This window comes from Ailuropoda melanoleuca, chromosome X (assembly GCF_002007445.2).
Source record: "Ailuropoda melanoleuca isolate Jingjing chromosome X, ASM200744v2, whole genome shotgun sequence".
NCBI lineage: Eukaryota > Metazoa > Chordata > Mammalia > Carnivora > Ursidae > Ailuropoda > Ailuropoda melanoleuca.
In genome coordinates, this window is record NC_048238.1 from 19,973,716 (window position 1) to 20,001,609 (window position 27,894).

The following is a 27,894-nucleotide window of genomic DNA, read 5'->3' on the forward strand; positions in this document are numbered from 1 at the left end:
TGAAATCTAGTAACATGAATCTGGGGACTGGGTGTATATATCCAATTCCAGCAGCAGCACCTAGAAAAACTGCTTCCTGGAACGGTGAGCAAATGCGGACTGGGCAGCTTTTCAAATGTGTTTTTTAATCCACCAGTGCCCCCTACTGACCTGAAGATGGATAAATCAAAACAATGGTTCCAGTTTAAATATTTTAATTGTATATGCACATAACTAGTCACACACACAGTACTTTTCCCACCAAACACCTATACCATCAATTTCTTTCCGCTCCAGTCTTGGCTGACCCAAGCTGATAACTCTTAAACCCAGATCAATCCTACCATTTGCTGGTCCCCACTTCCAGGAGACAATCATGACAGACCTCCCGAAGCAGCTCTCAGAAGAGTCCTCAAAGCCCCTCACTGACCTTTTTTTCCTTTGATCAGTGCCTCTTGCAAATCCCACCACACATAAAATCACTCACCTTTTAAAAACCCAAGAAACCATTCTTCTACCAATCTGCTTCAGTTCTTGCTATTGAAAGTGGGGAACCAGCAGCATCTATATCATCCAGAAGCTTGCCAAAAAAAAAAAAAAAGACACCCTGAGGCCCCACCCCAGACCTACTGAAGCAGAGCTGAGTGTACATTCAAGTTTGAGAAGCACTGGTTCTCAACTTTCTCAACTATTAGACCTAACGCCGCCATTTTATGACAAATATTCTAAGTAAATGTTTTGCTATCTTGAAATAAAATTTATCACCCATCTACACATGTAAGACCAAAAAAAAAGAGAGAACAGTATACTGATTTGATGGTAACGTGATGGAGAACAAAAGGGAAAGATTTATAATAAGAATTATATTTCATTATATAAATGTTCAACACAACTGAATTAAAGACATGCAGAACAATCCAAGTTTCCAAAATGTATCCCAAATGGCTGGTACCATCTGGCTGAGAACCACTGGTCTACCATCACTCCCAACCTTTTCTTTCCAGCTCCCAGAAGGAAGGCAACATCCTTCCTCCTTTTTGAAGCTGAGAGATTCTCTTCTAAAAGCCCCCTTCCTACATTCCTCCCTAAGGCCATATACACTGCCAAATCTTGAATACTGGAACAACCACAAAAACAACTCTACAATCTTGACCCACCATTTCCCTCTATTTACCATATTCTCTCTCCTTCCCTTGAAGGAGAAAGTCAAATTTATCAACGCCACCATTGTGTCCATTTACTCATGTCTCCATCACCAACCCATATTAATATAGCTTTCATTTCCATCAGTAAAACCACACGTATAAAAGTCATGAAAGCTTTCTAAATTGCCCAAATTAATAAACACTTCTCTAAATTCATCTAACTTACCTCTCTGTAATGGACATTGTTGGTCGCAAATCCAAACTCCATTCCCCACTGTGTAAATTCATTTCTCTCCCACGTGATTAAGGTAAACCGACCCCATCCCTAGTCGATCCTGTTTAGTCCAAGCCAATCACAGCATGGTATTCTCCTGGCACTGGCTATCAGGTCAGGGGCGGACATGTGACCTAAGTTGGTCCAATCAGATTGAAGGAAAAGCGTAATCCAAGCGTGGGAGTTTTGTCCTCTCCCCAGCTCTAGTGAATGAGAAAGCATGTGTTACTACTGCCAGTCATGCTACAACCATAAGGGGAACCAATCTTGCCATGGAAAGCCAAGAAATGAGACCAGGTCCTTGATAACATTGTTGACCCACTGGAGTTCACCCTTCCTCTAGGCTTTGTAAGAGAATTCTCCTTACTATTTAAGTAACTGAGCTTTCCCAGCTGAAAGCACCCTAACATAACTTGTCCTTCTTAAAACTTTTTTCCCTTGATTTTCTAAACATCATCCTTTTGTACACCTACTTATCAGAAGTTGCTTCTCGAACATGTTTGGCCTATTTTCTGGTGTCTGCCAAGGTTTGTTGTGATTTTTTCTACTCAAACTACATGTTTAAATAATTCAAGCTGAGCTATATTAGCAATTCCCCCAAAGGAGTACCAGCGCTGATCCACCTGAGGAACTCTTGTCTTTCAAAACTAAATGTAAATGTCTCCTCTGTGAAGCCTCCCCTTAAGTTCCCAGGAGTTCTTTGCCCCTTTTTTGTGCCACAGACCCTATGGACCCTTTCTCAAAGTAATGCTTCTAACTGCATAAAATGCCAACTATACTTCGATAGTTACAAAAACATTTTTAAAACTCAAAATGTGATATAGTAATATATATTCATTACATCATTAAATAAAAGAACCTAACAGTGTCTTATAACTACTGTAATTTTGAAGTAGTGATGACCATAAATGGATACCTTGAAATCTGCAACAATTTTGATATGAAAATGTCCATGACATCTATTGGTCTTGTGACTTCTATTGATGACAGGTACTGCTAATACTACTGTGATTTATTACTGTACTAGCTTATTAAATTAATTGCTCCAATGAACCCCCTCATATCCATGCTATTGTGTAGAGCTCCCATACTGACTCTGGCTTGGCCATGTGACTTGATTTCACATCAGCAAATGTGATGCAAGCAGGTAAGTGTTTGCACAATCAGACTTGCCCTCTTGGAACCCAATGACCATGTGAGGAAGCCCAAGGTAAGCACAATGAGGGGCACCGAGCCCCATACGTGACAGAAAGACCACCTTATAGTCTAGGCACCAGCTGAACTCAGCCACTGGGGGATGCCAGCAGAATTGCCCAAGAGAAATAATAAATCATTGCAGTTTTAAGGCACTGGTTTGCACTGGCTTGTTACCCAGCAATAGCTAACTGAAACAGTTACCTACACTCATGACTGAAGGAAATGTTACGTTTCAGTTGCAGAATTGTGAAAATAAAGATTTTTTTTCCCATCAGGGTTTAGGGACTCCCCTGAATTCTATCTACAGACCTTCTGAGCGGCTGAAGACCACAGGTCAAGAACCCCCGGTGTAGAGGGGAACCCCTGAGGCAGAGGAGATCCTGCACTCCTTTCTACTACCACACTGCATTGTTGATACCCATATAAACTGATCACAGCATATCCTTTGTTGTTGCAACCCTAAAACTGAGCTGAGCTCCTAGCACATAATACGTGTTCAACACAAATTTATCGAATGAATGCAAGCTGTTTATGGATCCATCGTGGTAACTAAACTGTGAGCAGCCTGAAAACAAAATAAAAACAAATACTTAGATGGCACTTCTATATGCCAAGGGCTCTTCCAAGTGCTTTACATTTATTTATTCCTTATAACAACCCTTTGAAGTATACGCTATTCCCCCAATTTCACCGGTAGGAAAACAGGCACAAAATGGTTAAGCGATGTGCCCAAAGTCACCCAGCCAGAAAGTGGCAATGCCAGGATTTTAAGGCCGAATCCATGTTCTAATTTTATAGCCTGTCCTAAGGTGCCCAAAGCACATTGCAGAAGCACAATACAACTTTTAAACAGGTAGTAAAATTTTGAGATTTCATTAGCACTATTTCACGGGCGCTATGCTTCTTGAAGACTCAATTTTGTAGACTAATTTCTGGTAGCCTGTGACTTCTCATGATAGAAAACATTTACTTTTTTTAAAAAGTAGTATAATAACGGCTTCAGTTAAAATGCAGATTTTTGAAATAAAGCCTTCACTCTAAAAAGCGATTTCTTTCAAAGGACAGAAGTTCGTCAAATGTAAAGAAGGGGACCGACGTGTCCATACTAAATAATGTTCACTTGGGAGGGGAACTAAGTTCCAGCTACCCACCCTTCCAACCATTCGCATACCAGCTTCCCCAAATCCTAGAGCAGCTTCTTCAAAGGTGACCCTCCCCCATTCACACACCAGGTTCTGAAACCTGACCCTGCCAGGCAACCAAAGCCGAACTCTGCAGTGCCCTGACCTGGCCTCTCCTTACCCACGAACCCAATAGGGAACCACTGGGAGGTGGGGTGGGTGAATTATTTGGGGGGTACTTTAACTTTTCTAAGTGTTTTATTCACGAGAACAAGACCGACAGGGCCCGCCCGCCCACCCTGGGATCTCACGCCTCCGCCCAGCAACCTCTCCCTCCAAGCGGATCAGTGAATGAACCGCGGGGTCCGGACGCACTCGGCCCGGAGGCGGGAAAAGCCTCGTGGCGAACCGGGCCTGGCCCCCCGAAAAGCCCACGAGAGTGCGAGCAGGGCTCCGCGAGGCCGGGAGGGGGCGGTGACAGCTGTGACCCGACTCCACGCTCTCACCTTGAACATGTTGCTGGCAGAGGTGGCTCCGGCGGGGTCACCCCGGCCTCGGCCCCGCCCACTACAGAGATGTGGCTACGGCGGCCGGGTAGGGCCCTGATTCCTCTGACCGCAAGCGGGCCGCGGTGCGGGTGACTGTCGAACAGCCAATTCGATTCCGCGAAGGATTAGTTCAGAAGCCTGGTCTGGGAGCGGCGTCGCTGAGTTGTAACGCGTCGGTCCTCAGGCAGGGAGCGAACGCAAGCCCCGCCTCCCGGAGGCTCCGCCCCTGCGCCGGCCGTTGCTAGGCGGCAGGAAAGCGCCAGCTCAGTGTGGGCGGCACGCGGGGGCGCGAGGAGGGAGGTGCCCGGTTCCTCGCCGCGCTGGGAATCGGCCTAGCTGCCGCGATTGGGGCACCCAGCGGTGTGGGCTGGGAATCCTGTGTGCCGAGGCCGCCGGGCGGGGGCGCTCGGCTGGTCTCGGGCGTCTTTGAAAGTCTCACAGCCGGAAGCTGCCGACCCCTGGGGCCTGGAATTATGGCACAAAAGATTTTTAGATTTTTTTCCCCCGTGGGCTGGAAGTTCCTAAGGTTTTAAATTTAATCTAATTTGCTATGTCCTTTAGTCTCCAAAGGCCCTGACTTCTTTTTCCCTTTAAGATACTTAGGCATATGCCCCTCCCTGGGAATCAAATGTCCCTTAATACTATTAGAAAAGGTAATAATGAAAATAATGACCTAATTAACAAGAATACCAAAACACTAACACAGTATTTACTATAAATTCCTTACACATATTCATCTAAACTTTCCAACAACCCAGGTTGGGGAGTACGATTATCATTCCCAGATTGGGGATGAATAGATGAGAAAATGAGTAGATAAGAAAACCGAGGCATGGAGAAGTAATTTGTACGAGGCCACAAAGAAAAAGTGGGAACCCAGAATCCAAACCTAGGTAGTCTGCCTTTAAAGTCTGTGATCTCGCCCAAATAATTATTATACTGTCTCATAATGGGGGTGTGTTTCATTACACATCATCACCCCCATGGAAAGTGTAAATTCAGGCGGGCATCCGGAAGATTTGGGGGTTTTTGTGAGGCCGCGTCACTGCCCTCCAGCCAAAGACCATTAGGAACACGTCTGTAGTTGAACAAGTAGTTCAGCTTGTAGTTGGGTTTGTTATGCCTCATTGCTGCGAGGAAAACACACAACTTGGCATAACGGGGCATCTCAATGAGAGGGTGCTAGAAAGATTTATTATAAGATTTGGGCTGGGGCGCCAGGGGTGGCACAGTGAGTTAAGCATCCGGCTCTTAATCTCAGCTCAGAGCTTGTTTTCAGGGTCGTGAGTTCAAGGCCCCCGTTGGGCTCCACTCTGCGCGTGCAGCCTACTTAAAAAAAAAGATTTGGGCTTTGGGTGGGTGATTTGGGGGTGAATTCAAAGAAGCCAGGCTTTGCTCTGGATTGAGTGCTGTTAGGAAGCCAGGATAGCACCAAAGCCCAGCTGTGAGTGCCAGGCCAACTCCCACATGTTAAGGGCTGCTTTTCTGTTTCTCAAGAGAATTGTAAATTCCAAGCCATCCCCATCCCTATCCCCAAGGACAAATATTGAGAAGACTCTGAAGGCTCTGCATTTGTAATGGAATGTCACATGTATATAAAAGTGTGAAGTATAGTGATAAATTAGGGCAGGATAATTTAAAGGATAAATTAAATCCTTTTTTAAGATTCATTTATTTGAAAGAGAGAGAGTGAGCAGGGGGAGGGGCAGGAGAGAATTTTCAAGCAGACTGCCCATTGAACCCAGGACCCATGAGATCATCCTGAGCTGAAAGCAAGAATTGGATGCTCGACCTGACTGAGCCACCCAGGAACCCCAGGGCAGGAGTTCTTAATTCAAGGGTTATATGAACTTAGATGTGGAAAAAAAATTACAGCTTTATTTTCACTCATTTCTAACTAAACTTTAACATCTGTTTCACTTATAGTGTAGGCAACAAAGCACAGTAGTGTCAGCAGGACCTGGGATTTTGTTACCAGTAGAAAGCACAGATATTTTCATACAGTGTTATAGTCATGGCAGACTTCTTGACATACCATTTCTGCTCATTACCACTTCACAAGTATAGTAGTTATTAGAGTCCTCATTTTATTTAATGCATAAAGAGGATAGATTCCTATAATTTTGTTTGTAAAAATATTTTTTTAAAATAATATCTTTTTTTAAGATTTTTATTTTTATTTATTCACCTGAGATAGAGACAGCCAGCGAGAGAGGGAACACAAGCAGGGGGAGTGGGAGAGGAAGAAGCAGGCTCATAGCAGAAGAGCCTGATGTGGGGCTCGATCCCATAACGCCGGGATCACGCCCTGAGCCGAAGCCAGACGCTTAACCGCTGTGCCACCCAGGCGCCCCTGTAAAAATATTTTGACAGTGATTTCAATATAGAGTCCTTTGTGATCCTATGTGTTTTATGTCACACATTCAAAAAAACGTAATTCTTAGGAATTTGTCCACGGGGTCCATGGCACCAGAAGAAAATGAAAAGCCCCTGCTTTAGTAGAAGAGGCTAAATAGTGACTAAGAATTTGAGAACTGCATCCAAATTGGAATAATGCATCAAAGGGTAGAAAACCAAAGGTGGAATCAGTTCATTTAGTACACAACCTCTCACTTTACCACGGAGAGAACTGAGCTACCAAGAGGTTAAGGAACTTGCCCAAAGTCTCATAGGTATTCTCTGATAAAACCAGGACAGACAGTTCTTAAACAAGCATGTAAAAATTCTCCACTCTCGCTAAGCATGGAGGATTCCATAGTTAGCAAGATGTCTCTGGCCCTCAATGAGCTTGGTGGGGTGACAGCCAAGAAAGTAAATCATGACATAATATGAGAAGTACTGTGAAAGAAAAACATGTACAGTATTATGAGGCCTTGGGGACAGTGTGAACAGCTGTATGAAAAAGAGAGGGTAGAAAACTTCAGAGAAGAGGCATCAATTAGCTGGGGTCTTGAAAGATGAATTGATGTTTGCTGGCGGTAGGGAAGTCACTCCAGAAGAGGAAATGGCATGATCAATGGCACAGAGTTGAAAAACAGTGGCTGATTTTGGTGAGAAGTTCTTGTTCTACAGAGTCTAGGGAGGAATGCTGGTGAAAGTTGGTATTTTGATATTTCAAAGAGAGAGTAGACCGTAGATTGAGGGAAGTCTGGAACTCCATTCTGAGGAATCTAGACTTCAGTGTGGAGGAAATGAAGTGTCCCCGAAAGATTTTAAGCTGGGGAGTAAGAAAGCTGGATTATTGCTCTACAGAATTAACTCGAGCTGCAGTGTGGAGGAGGACGAGGAGGACACAGAGACTGGAGACTGGGGGACCAGTTAGATGGCTATGGATAGATCCACTTGTCTTTTCCATGACCCTCAGAATATTTTTAGTACCTGAAGCATGTAAACTGTAAGCAACATTAAGAGATCCATGATGCCTTCCTTTGTAAAGGGTTCTGGGATTAGCCCAACAATCATATGGCACTTGAGTCTTGTCCAAACAGTGTAATAATATAGGTTATGACCTCAAATGTTGAATCTATGTACTTTCAGAGCACTTTATCATAAGGAAAATGAAGCGCTCCTCAAAGGCACCAGTTACTGGTGTTCCAAAATTAGATAATCCACGCTCAGGAAAAGACTGCAAAATGCATTTGTCAAATATTGGAAAGAGAGAGGCAGTACAACAGTAAGTCACCATCTTTCGCCCTTTATCATTTTCCACAACTGGTCAGTTTCCATACCGTATTTACCCAGCTAACATCAAACACTTCTTGTTTTGTAAATTAGAGGGTTTTTTGTATGTTTTAAAATTACTTTTGAATTGAATAGTAATTATTATAATTATAGTATTTCATAATTTGCAAAGCATGTTAACACACATTTCTTTGACCCTGACAACTCTGTGAAGCAGTCTTATTATTACATTTTATAAGTGAGGAAGCAGCAACTGGAAGAAGGTAAGTGATTTGCATAAGGTTAAACAGCTAATAAATGGCATCAAGGAGGATTTAAAGCTTTGTTTCCATACGTTAGGCCTTTCCTACTCTGCATCTTGTAGTCTGCATTTTGCCAGCCAACAGCGACATTATACAGCAGTATCTACCTCTCTTCACATGTAGCCCTGTGAGGGGTAAGGACAGGATTGGGGGGTTTTGGAGAGGGTGATCCCTACAATCTGCTAGTGCTGAAATGTGATCCAAAGTAAGATAATTCTCTGACCTGACTGGGATGAGCCTGTTTCAAGCAAAGATCAGAGAAAGGAGTTTCTTTTTTTAGGGCCTGGTTGTCTGTTCCCAGAAAAGAATTGGACCTACTGTAACTGTGAGTATTCTACATTCTCTTTTCATAGCACTTGGACTAGTTGGACCCTGTTCTTAAGAACTAACTATAATGGAATCATTTTAGGTCATGGATGTTTTTAGAAAGCAAATTTGTCTCTTCCTACATTTTTAGTTACATATGCCTTTTGCTGATAAAGTTTTAACCAGGACTTTTTTTTAATCCCAAGGGAAATATTCTCGAATATTTTATATCCTCATTCTGACTAGATTCTGCAAATGACCAGTTCCAATTACCACATCCAAATGTTCCTCATTAGGTCAATCTTAGGGTAGGGGATGGGAGGGTGCAGGGGGAAGAAGCATAAATTCAGAATTCCCCAAGATATTAGGAAAATATAAACTACATCGCTAATCTTAACCTCTTGTTTTTCTTCTCAGAGCTAATAAACATTTCAGCGCAGAGGATACAGAGAGCTTGGTTATGTCATATGGACAGAACAATATTTAAACTTCTAAAGCACACAATTTGTGCAGTGGTATGTATTTTGCTTTTTGTTTTCTCTGACATCTAATTACTTATAAGCTGAAAGTTCTGTTAAGATAGACTATATAACCTTTTTTATCTCTTCTATGAATCCAATAATGGGGTTCTGGGATTGCTTCTTTGGTTAGCCCTAAATGAATACTTCTGGATTTATTTGTAAATAATGTGGGTGACTGTTCATTCTTTTTCTGAAACCAAAATGATGTTTTTAAAATTCAATTTCTGGGGCGCCTGGGTGGCACAGCGGTTAAGCGTCTGCCTTCGGCTCAGGGCGTGATCCCGGCGTTATGGGATCGAGCCCCACATCAGGCTCCTCTGCTATGAGCCTGCTTCTTCCTCTCCCACTCCCCGTTTGTGTTCCCTCTCTCGCTGGCTGTCCCTATCTCTGTCGAATAAATAAATAAAATCTTTAAAAAAAATAAAATTCAATTTCTTATTTGAAGATGTGGGACACTGATCGTCCAACAAGAAAAATCTCTGAATTAAAAGTGCCCTTACCTTCCACCCAGCGATCTCACTTCTAGGAATCCATTATACAATATATGTACAATTTCGTTGCAGTATTGTTTGTAACAGCAAAGAAACAAACCATATAATGTCCACCAGTGGGATGCTGGTTAAATAAGTGTTGGCGCTTTCATAGTGTTAAATCTTGCAGCCTTGTATGTGATTCTGCAATACAAAGATAGCTAAGATATCTCATTAATGAAAAAGACAAGTACAGAACAGTATGAATAATATGGTCCTATTTAAGTAAAAAAAAAACCCTAAGGTCAATATCCCCCCTCTCCCCCCCCAAAAAACAACTCTGGCAATGCTAGCAGAGTATATAAAGCTTTCCTTCATATAAAAACAAGTATTCTAATAAAATCACCCATGATTATAATAGTTTAAAATTAGTAATAGCCACATTAAGGGAATTTTAGCAGCTCTGAAAAAAATCATGAAGTCTGAGCAATTGTACACTTCTTCACCATCTGACCCACAGACCCACTTCTGAGGCCAGTAAAAGCAGAATACTTCAGAGAAAACCCACTCGGGTAAACAGGTGACATTTTAGGTCCATAACCCGTTGCCTTCACATATGGAACTTGCATTTAATTATCGTAATACTGGTTTTGTTATAACTTTAGATGCTTATAGTAAGAGAAAAAAGGAAATTAATTCTTTTTAAAAAATCTGTTATCCTAACACTTCAAGTTCCTACCTGACATTAATAATGCTTTGTCATTTTAAAAGCCCTTTGGTGTACATTTTTGTGATTGTCATAGACACAAAGGTTGGCAGAGTCATGTCAGGGGTGGCGTGGGGGCTTTAGAGTCAAATCTATGTTTGCATCCTGCTTTGCCCATTTACTACCTGTATGCCTTTGAATAAGTTCCAGACACTTCCAGAGTCTCAGCCTGCTCATTGGAAAGATGAGAATGATAATATTTGAATAATATTGCTGACTTGTAAGGATTAAATGAGGTTATGTCTATAAGGCATGTAACAGAGTATGTGGTATATAAAAGGTGCTTAAAAGCTAGTAACATTACTATTATCTTCCTCATTTTACAGTGATGATTCATTCAACATCAAATACTTGCTCAGCACCTGCTGTGTTCCAAGGACTGTACTAGATGCTAGGAATACATGGTAAAGAAGAAAGACACGATCAGTACCTTCGCGCAGCTTACAGTCCAGTAGAAGACACAGATTAGTTCATAGTTAATTACAATACATGGTGAAAAGTGTTGTCATAGGGAAAAAATAGTGCCTGGGATGTCAAGGAGGGACACCTACTCCAACTTGGAGGCTAAAAGGATGAAGTAACGGACTCAAGGTTGAACAGTTAATAAATGGAGGAGCCAAGACTAGAACCCAGGTCTTCAGAACTCCAACTCTGGTGTACTGTTCACTTTACCATGCCACCTCTGTTATTCTCAGAAAATTACATCTGGGCAGGGTACCATTTTCCATTTATAGCATCATCATCTATTTCAGGAACATTGTGTGACATATGAAATACTGAAGAAAGTGAGCCCCTTAGAGGCTGAGCTTCTGAAAGATCCTAGCATGAAGTGTAAAGTTAGATTCAGGTAATATTTCTCTGCTAATTTATTTCAAGAAGCACTTGTTAAAATGAAGAAACCTTAGAAATTTATTTTCTTAAGTCCCCGTAAGTTTTCAGGGTATAATTACAGAGTAAATGTGTTGTTCTTATTTACATTTATTATGTGAAGAATCTGAGGCATGACTCTTGGACCAAAAGTTGCCTTGAGAGTGGCTCATCTCCCATGATGGGTCCAGTCTGACACGTGAATGAGAATAATTGTGAGTGCACACACTCCAGTGTGGCTCTTTCGTCTCTGGAATCCATTTCATTACCCATTCTTTCTGTGCTCTGGCATAGCCTTTACCCTGCATGCAGGAAACTATGGGAACTATCTTAAGTATAGAAGAAGAAGTAACTAAGCCCCAAGCCTGATGCCAAATCACTAATTTTTGGTCTTTATTTCAGATTTAGTGGTGAAACATTTCCACCTTTCATCGTTTTTAAAATTTTTCTTCATACTGAAGGCCATGGTTACAAGTATTTCAGCGGAAAAAATTTATTTAAGCCATCAAGTGAGGTGATGTTTCATGATGTACATTTTATGTTACTTTATTTTTTTAAAGATATTTATTTATTTATTTATTTGAGAGAGAGAAACAGAGATAGTGACAGAGAGCATGAACGGGAAGGAGAGGGAGAAGCAGGCTCCCCGCTGAGCAGGGAACCTGACATGGGGTTCTATCCCAGTACCCTGGGATCATGACCTGAGCCAGAGGCAGATGCTTAACCGACTGAGCCACTCAGGCATCCCCATTTTATGTTACTTTTGCTTCTTAACATCTGTGTAGTATCTGAATTGCATTCAAAGTGTACAGAGTAAGTGATTTCACCATTAAACAGCCCAGCACCCAGGTAGTATTTTTTTAATCATCATGTTTCAGGGTGTCTGTGTTTATTAGCTAAAAAATATTTGGAATGAATGACTTTTAGAGGCCCTTAAAAATACTCATCACTTTTCTTTGTATTAAATTTTGGTTTGTTCATGAGGGACTCTTATCTATGGGAAAGAAACTGAGGGTTGCTGGGGGGGAGGTAGGTGGGGGGATGGCGTATCTGGGTGGCGGGCATTAAGGAAGGCACGTGATGTGATGAGCACTGGGTGTTATATGAACAGATGAATCACTGAACTCTACATCTGAAACTAATGATGTTCTATATGTTGGCTAATTGAATTTAAATTAAAAGAAAAGAAAAAAATAAAATTTTGGTTTGTTAATAATGGACTAAAGTGGTCCATTGGTTAGGGCTTTTAAATTATGCAGAACATTTGATGAAATTTTATTTTAATGACATTTTATCATGGTTTCTTTGGTTCTGGTAGCTTATTTAGAAAAAAGTGTGCTGGACTATTTATTGCAAATAAACTTTTAAAATATTTATCCTCCTTTATATGAGTTCCCATACTTTTAAGTTTCATGTATTTTTGCCATAATTGTGTCTACAGCGTAGGAATCACCTGAGAATCTTGTTAAAATGTAGTTTCTAATTCGTTACATCTGGGAAGGGATGTGAGATTCTGCATTTCTTTTTTCTTTTTTTTTTAAGATTTTATTTATTTATTTGCCAGAGAGAGAGAGACAGCCAGTGAGAGAGGGAACACAAGCAGGGGAGTGGGAGAGGAAAAAGCAGGCTCCCAGAGAAGCAGGGAGCCTGATGCGGGGCTCGATCCCAGGACCCTGGGATCATGCTCTGGGCTGAAGGCAGACGCTTAATGACTGAGCCACCCAGGCGCCCCGAGATTCTGCATTTCTAACCAGTTCCCAGGTGCTGCCGTTACTGCTGGTCTATGGACCCCACTTTTAATAGTAAGGATCTGCAGTGCTACCACAGTGTAGGTTTTACTCCTTTGGCCCTTAAACATGGCTATAATTGAGAAAAAAATGTGTGCATTCTCGTACTTAGCCTTTTATAAACCAAACATCAAAGGTTATTTTCCTGTAGCCTTCTGGAGATATTTTACATGAAAAGTATGGCCTATCTGAAATCATCAGTAATGGCACATATTCAGGATAGAAGACCCCACAGCCTGGGAGTTTCTGATCAGATCCAGGATGTACAGCATTTATTCTCTGAAAAATATTAGAAAAGAAAAAGAGACTGCTTTTCTCTGTGTTCTCAGACAACATCAGAGAACATTTCATTCAGTTTCAGATTATATCAAACGGACTATGTGTTTTCATATGGAATATGGTGTTCGAGAAACATTAGTATTTGTTCATTTATATAGAATGACTTCACATGCAAAAGTTGATATTTATCCTATACTCAAGGAATAAATTCATGCCACATTTATGTACAGAATAAGCTTATTGTCCCTATAAGATATCATCAATTGTTGCTTTTTTGAGGTTGCATGATGAGACTTTTCCAGGAACAGAAATTCTCCTGGGTCTGCTCCTGGTGGCCCCTACTGTCTGCAGGCTGGAGCAAATGAGAAACTTAGAGGCCGTGACTGGAAAGGACTGTGTGTATATTAAAACTCATTAAAATGCTGTATAATAACTTTAGTTTTTATTTAAATTAAAAAGTAACTGTTGGGAAAAAAGGAAATAGCACAGAGATTTTTAAAAAAGGAAACTATGCCTCATCCCTTTCTCCTCTGTGCTGTGACTTTCATTTGCCTGGGGTGATCACTGTTAATAGTTCACTGTGTATCCTTCATTTTTTTGCCCATAAAAATGCTCACACAAATACATTTTTAAGAAATTTTTGCTCTTATTATAAAAATGTGATAACACTATTTAGTTTGAGTTTTTCACTAAACATTCTGAGAGGATTTAAATGATCAGAGCATGAAAGAACAGATTAGGGTTCCTTTTTCAGTTTCATAACAAACTCTGGTAACACTTGGATTCACGGTTGATAGAAAACCTGTAGAAGTAGAATTTTTCACGCTAAAAGTTTACACCAGTCCTTTGAATGTAGAAATTGTGTGTTGAACAAACTGATCCAACTTTCCTAAGTTCACTTCTTTTTTTTTTTAAGATTTTATTTTTTTAAGTAATCTTTACACCCATCCTGGGGCTCAAACCCACAACCCCAAGATCAAGAGTCTCACACTCTACCAACCGAGCCAGCCAGGAGCCCCTACTTATTTCTTGGTATGAATTAAATAAGTCAGTTTTAGTTCAGATGTGTAATCTAAGTTCACTTATAAAGAAGATGAGTTTCACAGTTTTGTTGTTGTTCTGTCTTTTCCCTGGTTCTTACTTCCATTTCCAGTTCCATTTCCTTAGCATTGCCCAACAGTATTTCTCATGTATTCACACACACACACACACACACACACACACACACACACACACAGTAAAAACAAGTGAAAGGACGTAGAATAGCCTAAACCACTTTAGAGAAGAAGAAAAAGATTTACATTACCTGACTTCAAGACTTAAAAAGCTGCAATGATCCCAACAGTGTTGTGATGGCTTAAAGACAGACATGTAAATCAATGAGATAGAATAGGGAATTAGGGGCGCCTGGGTGGCACAGCGGTTAAGCGTCTGCCTTCGGCTCAGGGAGTGATCCCGGCGTTATGGGATCGAGCCCCACGTCAGGCTCCTCTGCTATGGGCCTGCTTCTTCCTCTCCCACTGCCCCTGCTTGTGTTCCCTCTCTCGCTGGCTGTCTCTATCTCTGTCAAAAAAAAAAAAAAAAAGAATAGGGAATTAAAAAATACACCCACTCATAGATGATCAATTGATTTTCATCAGATATGCCAAGTCAGTTCAAATGGTACTAGAACAATGGGATAGCCATGTGTACAAAAAAGAGATCTCATTTCAGTTACCTACTTCGATGATCTATTTTCAGAGCAATGCTTATTTACAGAGGGTTGTCACTATGGTTCATCCTCCAACTATATTTAGAATATTCTTAAGCCTTGCTACTCAGAGTGTGGTCTATAGACCCACAGCACTGTCATCCCCTGGAACTTATTAGAAATGTGGACTATCAGGCCCCACCCCAGACCCACTGAATTAGCACCTGCATTTTAACAAGACCCCCAGATGATCCTAGGCACAATGTAGTTTGACAAGCACTGTCCTAAAGGTGCCCCCCCCCACACACACACCATGGCCTGGAATGCCTCTGGGTAATTGACAGTTCTGAAACATTAACGTCCAGCAACCATTAGTTTAAATTGAAGATCCCTGTTCTTTTTGAGGAGTGGGCATTTATGTAAAAAGGAAAAAACATTATTATTAATAATAGCTGCCATTATTGAGCACTATCAAGTACTGTGTTAAACATTCTGTGTGCATTATCATTTAATTCTCATGAACTCTAGAATGTCGATTCTGTGGTTATCTTCCGTTTTAAAAGACTAAGAAACCTGCCTAACATTTCACAGCTAGAAAGGGAAGGAACCGATATTGAAACCCAGTGATTGTGACTCGGGAGCCTGTGCTCTTAACCGCTCTTGAGTCAGGAAGCCTACTAAAGATGTTCTCTTATACGGCCCCCTTATAACTCCAGTGAGGTACATGTTATTCCCATTTTGCCTGTGAGGAAGCTGGAACTCGGAGATGCTTGTCAGGGGCAGAACTGAGGCTTGAATACTTCTCCGTCTATCCACCACCCTGTGCACACTTCGAGGTTGAAACAACCCCAGCAGTTGTGGGGATTTCATTCATTCGGAGCCCATATGTAATTGAACGGTTCCAAACCAAGAAACTCTGAGCCTGTGCAGGGATACCAGTTATTGCTACCTTCGTGAGTGAGAACTTCTAGCCGGGCGGGGAAGTGACTTGAGATATGAAAGGTTTTCTATCAACTTCACAAGCGCAGGTATGGATCTAGGCCAGCACCGAGCTGCAGGGCTGTGGGGGCTTCTGGGCCACAATGATGCCAGGTATTAGGGGAGGTGTCAAATTTAGAGATGCCCCCCTTTGATCTTTTGAGTCACCCACTAAGAATGGAACCCGCCTCTTGAATCCAAGTCTGATTGGGTGCTGTCCTGGGCTCTTTGCCTAGTTTCCGCCCTTTCCTTTCACCTGGGGCTGGGCTCTTCTTTCCCATCCCTTCTGACCCAGAAGCACTTTCCTGAAGCTGGCCATACCTGGCAGATGCCTGAGAAAGAACATCCTGGCCATTGGAGGGCAAACTTTTTTCAAACCCCTGTCACAAGCGGGCAGCGAGCCTGCTCCGTGCTGCCAGGCATAGGGTTTTTTTGGCTGGATACTGGGATGGGCCTGACACAGCTGAGCCACACAGCTGAGGCACCATACAAATAAGGAAACTGGGGCTTGGAGAGGTTGTGGGTGGTGGCTGAGTGGAGCAGAGTGGGGAGGGATTGACAAGAAATACCCTTACTTGAGTAACTTGAGCTAAAGTAAAATATAATTATATCTAAAGAAATTCTCAAAGAAGAAATTATACAGTTCTCAGACGTGTTCACTGTACAGTTTATTTGCTTTAACCTTTAGTGTCACTGTGAGGATGGTTGATGAGAACCCACAGGAAATTAATTCCAAGAAAGCATAATGGTGACACGTGCCAATATTGCTTTTTCTTTAGATGCATACTGTATCTTTATATACTAATGAATTGGAAGACAAAGTTGATCTGCCTAAAGGAAGGTTCATCACATAAACTGTTTCTGGCCCTTCCAATTTAGTGCATTAGGAATAAAACTACAACCTTTTGAATATTCTTTCATTTTCCATGTGTGTCCATGTTCAAAGCTTTGGAATTAGAAAAATAAATAAAGAAGGAATATTCTCAATAACAAAAGTGAAAATTGAAATGGAAAATACATTCAAGCTCACTGTTGTATTGTGTGTTAAGTAAAAAGAACACATTCTAAATTTCTATCGTGTCTCAAGCGGCCTCGTATCAGCATTATAACCTGGAGTTCCCATGCTTTCACAAATATGCATTCTGAGTTACAAAGGGAAAGAGAAACTGATCTGGAATCCAAAGATATTTAAATTCTCATCTACGCCAGTCTCCCGTCTCATAAGCATATGCTTTGTGGCCAGAAGCACAGATATGCAATATAAATATGTGTTAGAAGAGTCAGCACATACTTATAGGGGGTGGGAACGAGGGTGGGGAGTACTTAAGTCTCTACTCACAGTCTATGTATAGCTCTTAGCAAAGGATGGGCGTATGTGGAAGGGTATGGTACAAACAGGGCCAGACGAGATTCGGGCCTCCATATTTTCTAGCATTCTTCTACCTCTGCCCTCTCAGGTGCTGTTTTGAATACAAAATGCCAACATTTCAGAGAGAAAAAAATGTTTCACTACTCTGGCCACAGAGAATGAAGTCTGAAGGAGAGGGAGGTCTAAGCAATCTGAAATGTACATGTTTCCATTTGGGGGTGAGGTATTAACTAACACATAAAAGAGAGCTGGCCTTAGTAACACCTTTCACTGCAGTTCCTAGGGCAACCTATTTAATAACCAAGGAAGTTTTATCTGCCTTGACAGCATGAATGATGCTACAGATTTGTTAAGGGAAAAGAATGTTTTTTAAGGGGGGAAAAAACCAGATTTTTAAAACACTCTGGTTCTCTGAGGGTTGTAGACTCAGCTACTCCTCCGGCTACATTTTAAAAGTATGTAGATATGGTTATGGAAACAAATTTTAAATGGTTTAAAAACTCCTGTATAATATTTTCTTTGTAAATACAGCCTTTTTATTGAATATCAAGCTGCTAGAAGAAAGGCACAATATTTGATGTATTTGTCAGAAGAAATATGTAAAATGTGCACTGATAATTGTTGCTATTATACTACTGTTTTAAAGGTCTATTTTCTGTTCTCTTTATAGGGAGTGGTTGATGGTTGCAAAATGATGGGGAAAAAGAAGTTTTACCATCAAGTTATGGAAGATCAACATCTTTTCCAGAAATTGAAAATAACCGATGAAATAGATATTGTCACCCTGAAAGATTACATGCAAGTAAGAAATTGAGATCTAGATATTAGAAACAACAATTAAAAAAAAAACACCTTCTGGGGCATCTGGGTGGCTCAGTCAATTAAGCGTCTGCCTTAGGCTCAGGTCGTGATCTCAGGGTCCTGGGATCAAGCCGCTTGTCGGACTCCCTGCTCAGGAGGGAGCCCATTTCTCCCCCTCCCTCTGCCCCACCCCACTCATGAGCTCACTCTCTCTCAAATAAATAAATAAAATCTTTAAAAAAAGAAATAATCTTTAGAAAAGCCTTTTGACCTTGTCCTCCATGACAAAAGTTTCATTCGTTTTTTTCACTATAGAAAAATACACACAATATAAAATTTACGATTTTAAAGATTTTATTTATTTATTTGACAGAGATAGACACAGCCAGCGAGAGAGGGAACACAAGCAGGGGGAGTGGGAGAGGAAGAAGCAGGCTCATAGCGGAGGAGCCTGATGTGGGGCTCGATCGCATAACGCCGGGATCACGCCCTGAGCTGAAGGCAGACGCTTAACCGCTGTGCCACCCAGGCGCCCCTAAAATTTACCATTTTAAATGGTACAATTTAGTAACATTAAGTACATTCACAATGTTGTGCAAACACCACCACTATCTAGTTCCAGAACCTTTTTGTCACCCTAAAAGGAAACCTCACATCTATTAAGCTGTCACTCCCTATTCCTCCATCACTCCAGCCCTTATAAACCACGAATCTGCTTTCTGTCTCCCTGAATTTACCTATTCTGGATAGTTTGTATAATGGAATCATATAATATCTGGCTTTTTGCACCTGGGGAGTGATAGCTAATGAATGTGGCCTTTCTTTTGGGGGCGATGGAAATGTTTTGGAATTAGATAGTAGTGCTACTTTTAAAATGGTTAAAATGGTGAATTTTATATTATGTGAAATCAAATACATGGCGCTAAGAGAGTACATGATGGAGATTTGACCTAGTAAGGAAGGGTTCTATTAATATTTGGATTATTATTTGGGTGCTTTGTGCTACAAGTGACAGAATATTCCCAACCACAAGAGGCTTAAACAACGAAGGACATTTATTGTCCCATGTCAGAAGTCCACAGATAGGTGGGTCCTGGGCTAGCTAATGCAGTAGCTCAAGGACATCAGGGTTCCGGGTCAGCTTCTCTATGGTGCTCTTGGCTTCCTTCACATGGTAACAAGATGACCATCACATTCTTAACTTCCTTCAAAGGCAGGAACAAGGGGACTCTAAAGAATCATTTTCCTTTTTATCACAAGAAGAAAAATCTTTGGGAGTGCTTGGGTGGCTCAGTTGGTTAAGCATCCAACTCTTGAACCCAGCTCAGGTCTTGATCTCAGGGTCGTGAGTTCAAGCCCTTTGTTGGGCTCCACACTGGGTGTGGAGCCTACCTTAAAAAAAGACAAATCTTTGCCAGAAGCCCCAGCAGACATCCCCTCAGGTCCCTTTGGTCATAACTGGATCACATATTCCTCCTAACCTAATCACTGATAATGGGAAAGGGGATCATTTTCCATGGTTGACTTAGAACAATCATGGTTCATGTGCGGGGGCCCTCCTTCCTGGAACATATTGCTGTTCCATACTTGAAAAAAAAATCCAGGCTCTGGAGGCAAGGGAGAAGTGGGAAATGGTTGATGGGCAGGCAATCAACAATGTGTCACAGCCGTTAGTCTGGGGCCGAGCAGGTGTTGCGCCCCAGGCAGAGGCTCTGTGGCAGGAGGAACTGCAGGGCCCGAAAGCAGGTCTGTGGGGGTGGAGAAAAGGGAGCAGAGGGTTTGGTATGTAGGCAGCCTGGAGGGCTGGTAAGAGAGCATCAGGCTGGCTTTTTGACCATAGAAAGGTGTTTTTCTTTTTCTTGATTCTGTGTGCAAGTAGAAGCTGGTTCTTCTTAATGGGTTAAGAAATGAGGTGATCTAATCTAATGAGTGAAGAGATCCATCTGGCTGCAGTGTAGGGAATGGATTAGAGGACAGTAAGAGCTTTCTCCTAGTTTGGATGTTTCTGCTGTATTTCAGGAAAGATGGTGGTATCTTGGCTGAGGGCTGTGAGGCTGGAGACACAAGAGATAAGTAGAGAGCAAAAACAATGGGCCTTGGTGACAGACAGGGAGGCAAGCTAAGGAGAGGTGTCCAGCATGTCTCCTAGGTTCCTGGTTTGCATAACAGGTTGGACAGCAGTACAAAGTCAGGAAACTTAAACTAGATACCTGATTAATAATAATAGCAAATGCTCAGTAGTACCAACTCCTTTTATTCTCATAACAACCCTAAGAGGTAGGTACTATTATTACCACCATTTTACAAGTTCTAAAGACACAAGGGATCCCAAAATTCTGGCTCAAAATAATAATAATAATAATAAATGGCCTTAACCATTCACTCAGTTGTTTCATTGTGATACGTGAAAGTAATGCAGTGCCTTAGAGACGCCCAATTCTGTTTTCTTTCCTTTAGAGTCTTAACCTGGAAAATGAGGGAATTGAACCAGGAAATAAGCAGTGCTTGGGGATGCCAACTATCTTTGCTAAGGACATGGGTCACATACTTGCAGGTGTGACTGTGCCAAGGATTGGTGTCATAGGAAGAAATCCCCAGATAGACATATTGGGAGAGAGAAACATGATGACTGCTGACATTTATTGAGTCCCTTATGGATACAGCACTGTTGTTGTCTCTTTTTATGCATGTTATCTCCTTTAATCTTCAAGTTTGTAGAGTATGTGACCCTTTAACAGATGAGAAAAATGGAGTTTAATAAGATTTTTTAAAACTTGCCCAAGGTCACATAGCTAAGTGCAGAGCAGGTCATTGACAATTCTGAGACGTTTACTCATTTTACTACTCCACTCTCAGCAAGTAAAATATACAGGCAGACCTCACTTTGCACGGTAGTGCAGGGCCATAGAAATGACTGTGCAGTGATGCCTGGCTGGCTCGGTCAGTGGAGAATGCAACTCCTGGTATTGGGGTTGTGGGTTCAAGCCCCACATTGGGTGTAGAGATTTTTAAAAAATAAAATCTTTTTAAAAAAATGACCGTGCAAGCTGAAACCATGCAAAGCAAATTTGATAATCGATGTGAAAAATCATGATTGCTCCACGCCTTTCAAAAAAATCTTGTTGAAACATTAAAAACTCTCTTACAGTCTGTTATAAATATATAGGAAAATGAAAAATAAAACATTTATTACACTATAATTTAAAACATCAGAAACATTGAGAATTAAAAGTGTTTTATTTCTTTGTAAAAAACTTATCAACTGTAAATATACTAAAAACCATTGAATTATATACTTTATGTGGGTGAATCGTATGGGATGTGAATCTCAATAAAGCTTTAAAAAACAGTGTATGAGGAGTAGTTTAAACAGTGCTTGCCTTCTTGTTCTTCTCATCTAACTTACAATACATAGTGAGCATCTTTTCTATGCCTTGGTGAATTGTCACACTCCTTTCTAATTTCGGATTAACTACCAACATTTTATCCTTTGCACTTTGAATGCTGTGAAATCTCTCCAAGTTCCTTTTAATGTGAAGAGTCTTTTTTGTCAGCGTTACTTCCTCTAGGACAGCTTCATCCTTTTAGTCACAACCACTTTCCTCATTTATGGGGCTGAGTTCACCTTCACCATGTTCCTCTAGCTGCCCACCCGCAGTCTCTTGAATGATGGCAATGTCAGTATCCCCCTCAGTCACCTATTTCTTCTAGAACTCCATTTACATTTGATTTGAATTTCATTTCCAGCATTATCACTTTCTGTTTCTCTTTTGGCCCATTCTTTTGATTTTTTTTTATATAAAAAGGCACATGGATTTATCATTGGGAGACAAAGAGGGTGACACAACTACATACTTTGCTGTCTGTGTGTGACCTAAATAACAGGTCCTCAGTGACCAGTCACTGACACTTTGGAAGAAGGGACATGATTTGTCACTAATCACACACATCTGTTATTTCTGTAGTGATCTATGGACCGGAGAGCTATCAGCAAAGTTTGTACTTTATGCAGTTAAGGTATACTGAGGAAACTGAAATTTGAGACGTATTGTTGGAAGACTGGGCTTATTCAATCAAATGGTAGTAATTAAAATTTGTGCACGCCTAAATGATACAAAAGAAAGACAATGTGTGTGTGTGTGTGTGTGTGTGTGTGTGATATACCCTAAATGCTTAGCTGATATTCTATTTCCCAGCATTGTATATCCCCTGGCCCAATTCCTGTCTCTTAAATGAACATTTCATAAGGTTGCATTGATTATATACATTTGCATTTTAACATTCCTAATTTGATTTTTTCAATTTAAATAAATAAATAAATAAATAAAAGTGGGATTTCTACAAATGCTCCAAATAAAAATAGTGAAATTTGCCACTTAGTACCAAAGGTAAACTCATTATTTCTAAAAACTTTTGTGCAGGGGTGCCTGGGCGGCTCAGTCGTTAAGTGTCTGCCTTCGGCTCAGGGCCTGATCCCAGGGTCCCGGGATCGAGCCCCACATCAGGCTCCCTGCTCTGCTGGGAGCCTGCTGCTTCCTCTCCCACTCCCCCTGCTTGTGTTGCCTCTCTCACTGGCTGTCTCTCTCTCTGGCAAATAAACAAATAAAATCTTTTTAAAAAATAAAATATAAAAATAAAAAAATAAAAAGTTTTGTGCAAATGTCCTCTCAACCAAAGCATGTTATGAACAAGCACTACCAGGTGTGCAGATCATGTATTTGGCTTTAAAAAGTTTATTCATTAAATAAAAAATAAAATGTTTATCATTAAATAAAGATTTAGTGAGTGTGGTACCTTGTGCGTGATACTATGTGACAAGGATCCTGCCTTCTGGTAGGGGAGCTGAGTACGCAGATAGCTAAAACACCAAGTAGTCAGGAATAAGCCATAGAAGAAAGTTGCTCGTAAAGTTCAGAGATGGGATCAAGGAATGCTTTTTGGATGAAGTGACACTGGACATTTGAAACTTGGGAAATGTGTCTAAAAACATTCTGGAGTACCTACAACTGATCATTCGTACTGTTTTTTTCCATATAGTATTCCAGTCTTCTGGATGAGACCCCTGCATCTTCTGGTGGCAGAAATAACTACTGGCGAAAATTAAACCTCAAAAACATCCCCAGGACAATGATAATTTATGACATAGTTGATTATGCAGAGTCTGGAATAATCTCAAAGCGTCTACAAAAAGAAATGAAGTATCTGTTACAGAGACAATGAACAGAAGAGATGCTACAGATTGTTTCTGAAGTTAGGTAAAAGTATATGTTAATGGGGTCACAATACTAGGGGCATTTCTGAAAATGTTCACATTCTGCCAAATAGCTCATGAAAGATAATAATAGGGCATATGGGAAAAATAGGGTTGGGGCAAATTTCTCAAAGCTTAGGCATCTTTGTAAACAGAGCACTAACAATAAGGACAATTGGAACCCGGGGAGAGAACTTGTACCACCAGACAGGCAGCTCGGGATGGCTGGAGGCCACCACAGCAAATATAAAAAATGTACAACAAGAGAGTGGAAATGCTGGCAACTCTTTAATTAGAGCAGGTAGTGGGCACAGAGATAATGCAGATGGAAGTGGAGCCTTGGGCTAGTGTGGTTACCTTTTAAGTGGACATGAGAGGCAGTGCAACCTGCCAATAACCAGCCCCCCCAAGGCGGGAAGTATGGTGGAGGGCAGTAAGGGTAGACTGTGGGGTGGGGGATGCCTCTGGGGAGAGAGCCATAGATGCAGGTGCTAATTCTTGTTTTCATAAATACAGCCAAAAGGGCTCTCATTGCCTGTGCTACACAGAGCTGAGGACCTTTTCCTTTTCTGCTGAAGGTTATAATTCTACTCTTGTGATTCTGGCTCCCCTTGCTGAGGACAAATTGCATATAAATTACAGTGACATTATTCCCTTCTTTAGCAATAGCATGTGAGCCAATTCACATTATAGACACTCATGTTGTAGCAAAATAGACTGCATTATGATCTGAAACAATACGGACAGAATGACTGCTCCAATTATATTCCTTTTTTCTTCCATTAGAAGTCTCACCTAGCCCATCTTATTTACAAATGAAGCTTTCTATCTTAAGAAAAAAAAAAAAGAGATAATCAGATTGAAGAGGATCTATTGATAGTCTATTTCCACAGAGTCATATTTGAGATGAAAAAATACTCCTTTAGTACATGAAGACACTGGTGACCCACTGTCAGGCAAACATGCTGGGTTTTTTCCAGAGCTAGAGATGAGTGGTGCTGACCCAATAATATAATTTAGCCCATATATTTTATGACCAAGGCTATACATTTGCCAGACAGATGGCCTGGTGTAGGGTGTAGTCTGTCATCATGAAATAGATTTTCTCTAACTCATCCATATTAGCACTGAATATAGAACTTAACCCTATTACCACCAAGGTCAAATAAATGATGTAATTTTCCCTGCCCCCATATATAACCCTAGGCTCCCTGCTGTTTGGACTCTTGCTACTGATTATCTAACAATGAGTCACTTGAAGAGCCAAATGAAGTAGCCAAATCCTAAATCAATTAAAGAGGGAAAAGTACTTTCTTACAGGTTTCTTTGAATGCAGTGTTAGTTTGGGATCTCCCAGGAGATCAAATATTTGGATATGAGTAGTCTATTTGGGAGGTGATTCCCAGAACCACTGATGAAAGGGAAACAAGGAGGGGCAGGCAGCCAAAACAGCGTGTGTTAGCAAACAAGTTACCTCTGTGGATAAGTGGTGCTTAATCCCTCCTGGGACTGTCCAAGCCATTGCAGAACGTGTGACTCGAGTTATCCTGCAGGGGCAAGGGACATGGGATATTTATACACCGATGTACCTCAGTCATTGGCTAAGGACTGTTTAGGAGGGGAAGTATTAATTCTCAGGCACCTTCCCCACACATGGGCTCTCGTTTTCACAAGAAAGCTGATATGCCAAGTGAGGCCGATGCTGGCAATTGGAAGTTAGGCCTATGTGCTTTGCAATGGTGAGGCCTAGGGGATTATGCGCATGGCACCTCCTGTATCTCTTTTTTTTTTTTTAAAGATTTTATTATTTATTCGACAGAGATAGAGACAGCCAGTGAGAGAGGGAACACAAGCAGGGGGAGTGGGAGAGGAAGGCAGGCTCCTAGCAGAGGAGCCTGACGTGGGGCTCGATCCCATAACGCCGGGATCACGCCCTGAGCCGAAGGCAGACGCCCAACCGCTGTGCCACCCAGGCGCCCCCACCTCCTGTATCTCATCCCAGCACTGATAAAAACAGCTTGTTTTTTCAGCCATTATGAAATTTAATACATTTTGTGTTAGTATATGGTGTGTGTGTGTATGTGTATATATATATGATCCAAATGACTACTACATGGTATTTTCCAGGAAAACTGATTTTAAATTGATACCATGTTTTATAATTTTCATCCTCTTTGTGATCCACATCATCATTTATACACCTTCCTAGGGTGCAAATAAAGAACTATACCGTATAATTTAAGCAGAAATGGTAACTCCGGCCTAAAAACTTGCATGCAATATTGCTCCAGATACTGAGGCCTATGATCTAGTTACTGGAGGATGCTTTAATAAAATTTGCACCTTGCTTTACATTTAAATGTCATTTTGTGCATTTTTTCTGTCTATAATTCAAATCTTTTCTAGATGTCCTTCATCCTTTTCAGCTATCAAACCTTTGTATCGGTCCTACCAACAGCGGAATCAAATTAAACATCTGGGTCGTCGATCCAAGCAAGCTCAAATGAAAGTTGAAAAAAATGAAAAAAGCTTATAAGATGGCTAAAGAAAAAAATGCTTCCATGGGGACTGTAAGTTGAACTCGTACTGAATTCATTGTTTTGGACACTATTCAAACTGTAAAGTAATTCTACTTGTATAAGTAGAATTTTCCTAATCTACAAGGTCAAGGCTGAAACACCTTTGGCATATACTTGGATAGTATAAAGCTGTGTTCCTCTTGGTACATGTTTTAAAAATTCTTCAACAATATAGCTAATCTGATAAATACCAGCTGTTTTAGCTCCACATCAATATGAGGTGACAAACAACAGCAGTAGTCTCTGTATGTTGACACTGTTGACTCAGCACATCTCAAATGGTGCTTTCCTCAAAATAAAAGTCATTTCTATCTAAGCTTATTAAAAGCTATATGTGTAAAGTCGGCCTCAGTATATTCTGACATGGTAGGGTATTTACAATTAACACGTATTCATTTATTGCTTTGTAATTTTTTAAAAATCTGCTGTAAATGGTTTGAGATGAGGCTGAGTATAAATAGTCAACATAAAAACAGAAAGTAGGAAAAACCAAATATAAAATCCTTTCCTCTTTTATTTATAATTCTACCTAGGAAACAAACGGACACACCAAGTACAAAGCAACGACAGACAATCATCTTCTCTACCCCATCTTTTGACATTGTGAAAGTTGATGAGCTCATCCCAGATGAGGAATTGGAAAAACAAGAAAAGGAATTATTTGCGTGGTATCAGGACTTGTGTATTAATAGTTCTCAGTCATGTTAATGCGTAGCTAACTGATAGAAACTAAATTATTTAACAATCTGCTTGTCTTGATAATATGCATATTAAAGGAAAATGAAATATAAACAAGCCCTCAGGATGCTCTCTTAACCAAATGTGTGACTGATTTTTAAGCCCTTTTAGTATTACCATAAGCACTAATATTTTTTACTGACAGAATTTTAATCTGAATAATGATTTCTACTACCTGCCCTCAAACTAGCTGTATACACTTTTACTCAAGAAATGATGAGTAAATTAGTCCCTGGAATTTTTATTCAGTTTTAATTTTCCTCCATTTTAAAAAACATCTGAACAGGCCATGCTTAGCATAAATATTAGAATTCACAGAATAAAAGTCTACTTCTGAGTCAACTTCCAGTGCCTTTTTTTAAAACTGGCATGTTATTTTTACAGAGCACCTTTTGATTGACCTATTCTGAATTATAATAAAAATAATAATGAATTTGTTACTACAGTAGGCATGACATAGCATACCTAATCATTATCAAGGATTGTAAGGACCTGGGGCAGAATGTCACACCTGCCTCAATGTTGTATTTGGATATTTTTCAAGCATAAAACTGTTTTGAGTAATATTTACCAATCTCCTTTTGAATTGATCATCTTATTCCTGATATAGTACAAATTATTGATCCTTTTTGTGATCTGGGCTGTTGGACTATATCAAACCTTACCAGGGACTATGATAATTAAACAAAGTGCATTCTTTATTGAACTTTAAAAATAAAATTTTTGATTTTGGTTAACATGTAAGATATGGAACTTGATTGCTGATTTAACTCAGGCAAGCAGCCTGTAAATGGATTTCATTCTCTGTTAGAACATTCTCTTAAATGATAAGGAATATTGGAGTAAATGTGTATGATTCCCACCAGAATATATTTAACATAAACATGTGCTCTACCATATTAATATGTTATCATTTGATATCCAAAAACAGGATGGATAATCCCCTTGTTTTCAGAGCTTATACTGGATGCCGGTTGAATAGAAAACACGTTTTTGTCCTCGTGAGACATACATACTCATTCGTTAACTTGGGAAACAGTCCCTTATCCAATCAAATGTATATCGGGTTCAGTCTACCCGTAGTATATGCAATAACAAAGCTAAGGAAGATTTCAGGTTACAAGATGAAAGAAAAAGGCAAAGGAAGGACGGACTCTTGACCCTTCGGGGCACCCACTTCTCATATTTCATTAGCTCTGACTTTGTCCCATTGTAAGGCCTAGCGACAAGGGAGGCTGGGAAATG

General features: G+C 40.6%; 2 protein-coding genes across 9 annotated transcripts in view; one reads left to right on the plus strand and one right to left on the minus strand.

Annotated features, from left to right (window-relative positions):
* The window catches only part of APOO (apolipoprotein O), a 59,924-nt gene extending 55,461 nt beyond the window's left edge, over nt 1–4,463 (minus strand). For 3 of the 8 annotated variants that reach the window (XR_004622385.1, XM_034649406.1, XM_034649404.1), the window contains exons 1-2: nt 4,223–4,461; nt 1,351–1,601 (exon numbers count right to left, since the gene is read on the minus strand). Coding sequence is in view for 6 of the 8 variants with exons in the window: in XM_034649406.1 (XP_034505297.1) it covers nt 1,351–1,392 (42 nt within the window). In the remaining 2 variants the exon portion in view is untranslated. Of the gene's footprint in view, nt 1–1,350; nt 1,602–4,222 lie in introns of all 8 variants that reach the window. The other 5 variants (XR_002144290.2, XM_034649409.1, XM_034649408.1 and 2 more) reach the window with 4 other exon arrangements.
* Nucleotides 4,464–7,006: 2,543 nt separating this feature from the next.
* CXHXorf58 (chromosome X CXorf58 homolog) lies at nt 7,007–25,911 on the plus strand. Its single transcript, XM_034649907.1, is given in 9 exon segments — nt 7,007–7,055; nt 8,971–9,068; nt 11,063–11,157; nt 11,580–11,691; nt 17,951–18,082; nt 23,119–23,348; nt 24,119–24,120; nt 25,759–25,847; nt 25,849–25,911. Coding segments are annotated over 9 exon segments (870 nt in total).
* Nucleotides 25,912–27,894: the final 1,983 nt, after the last annotated feature.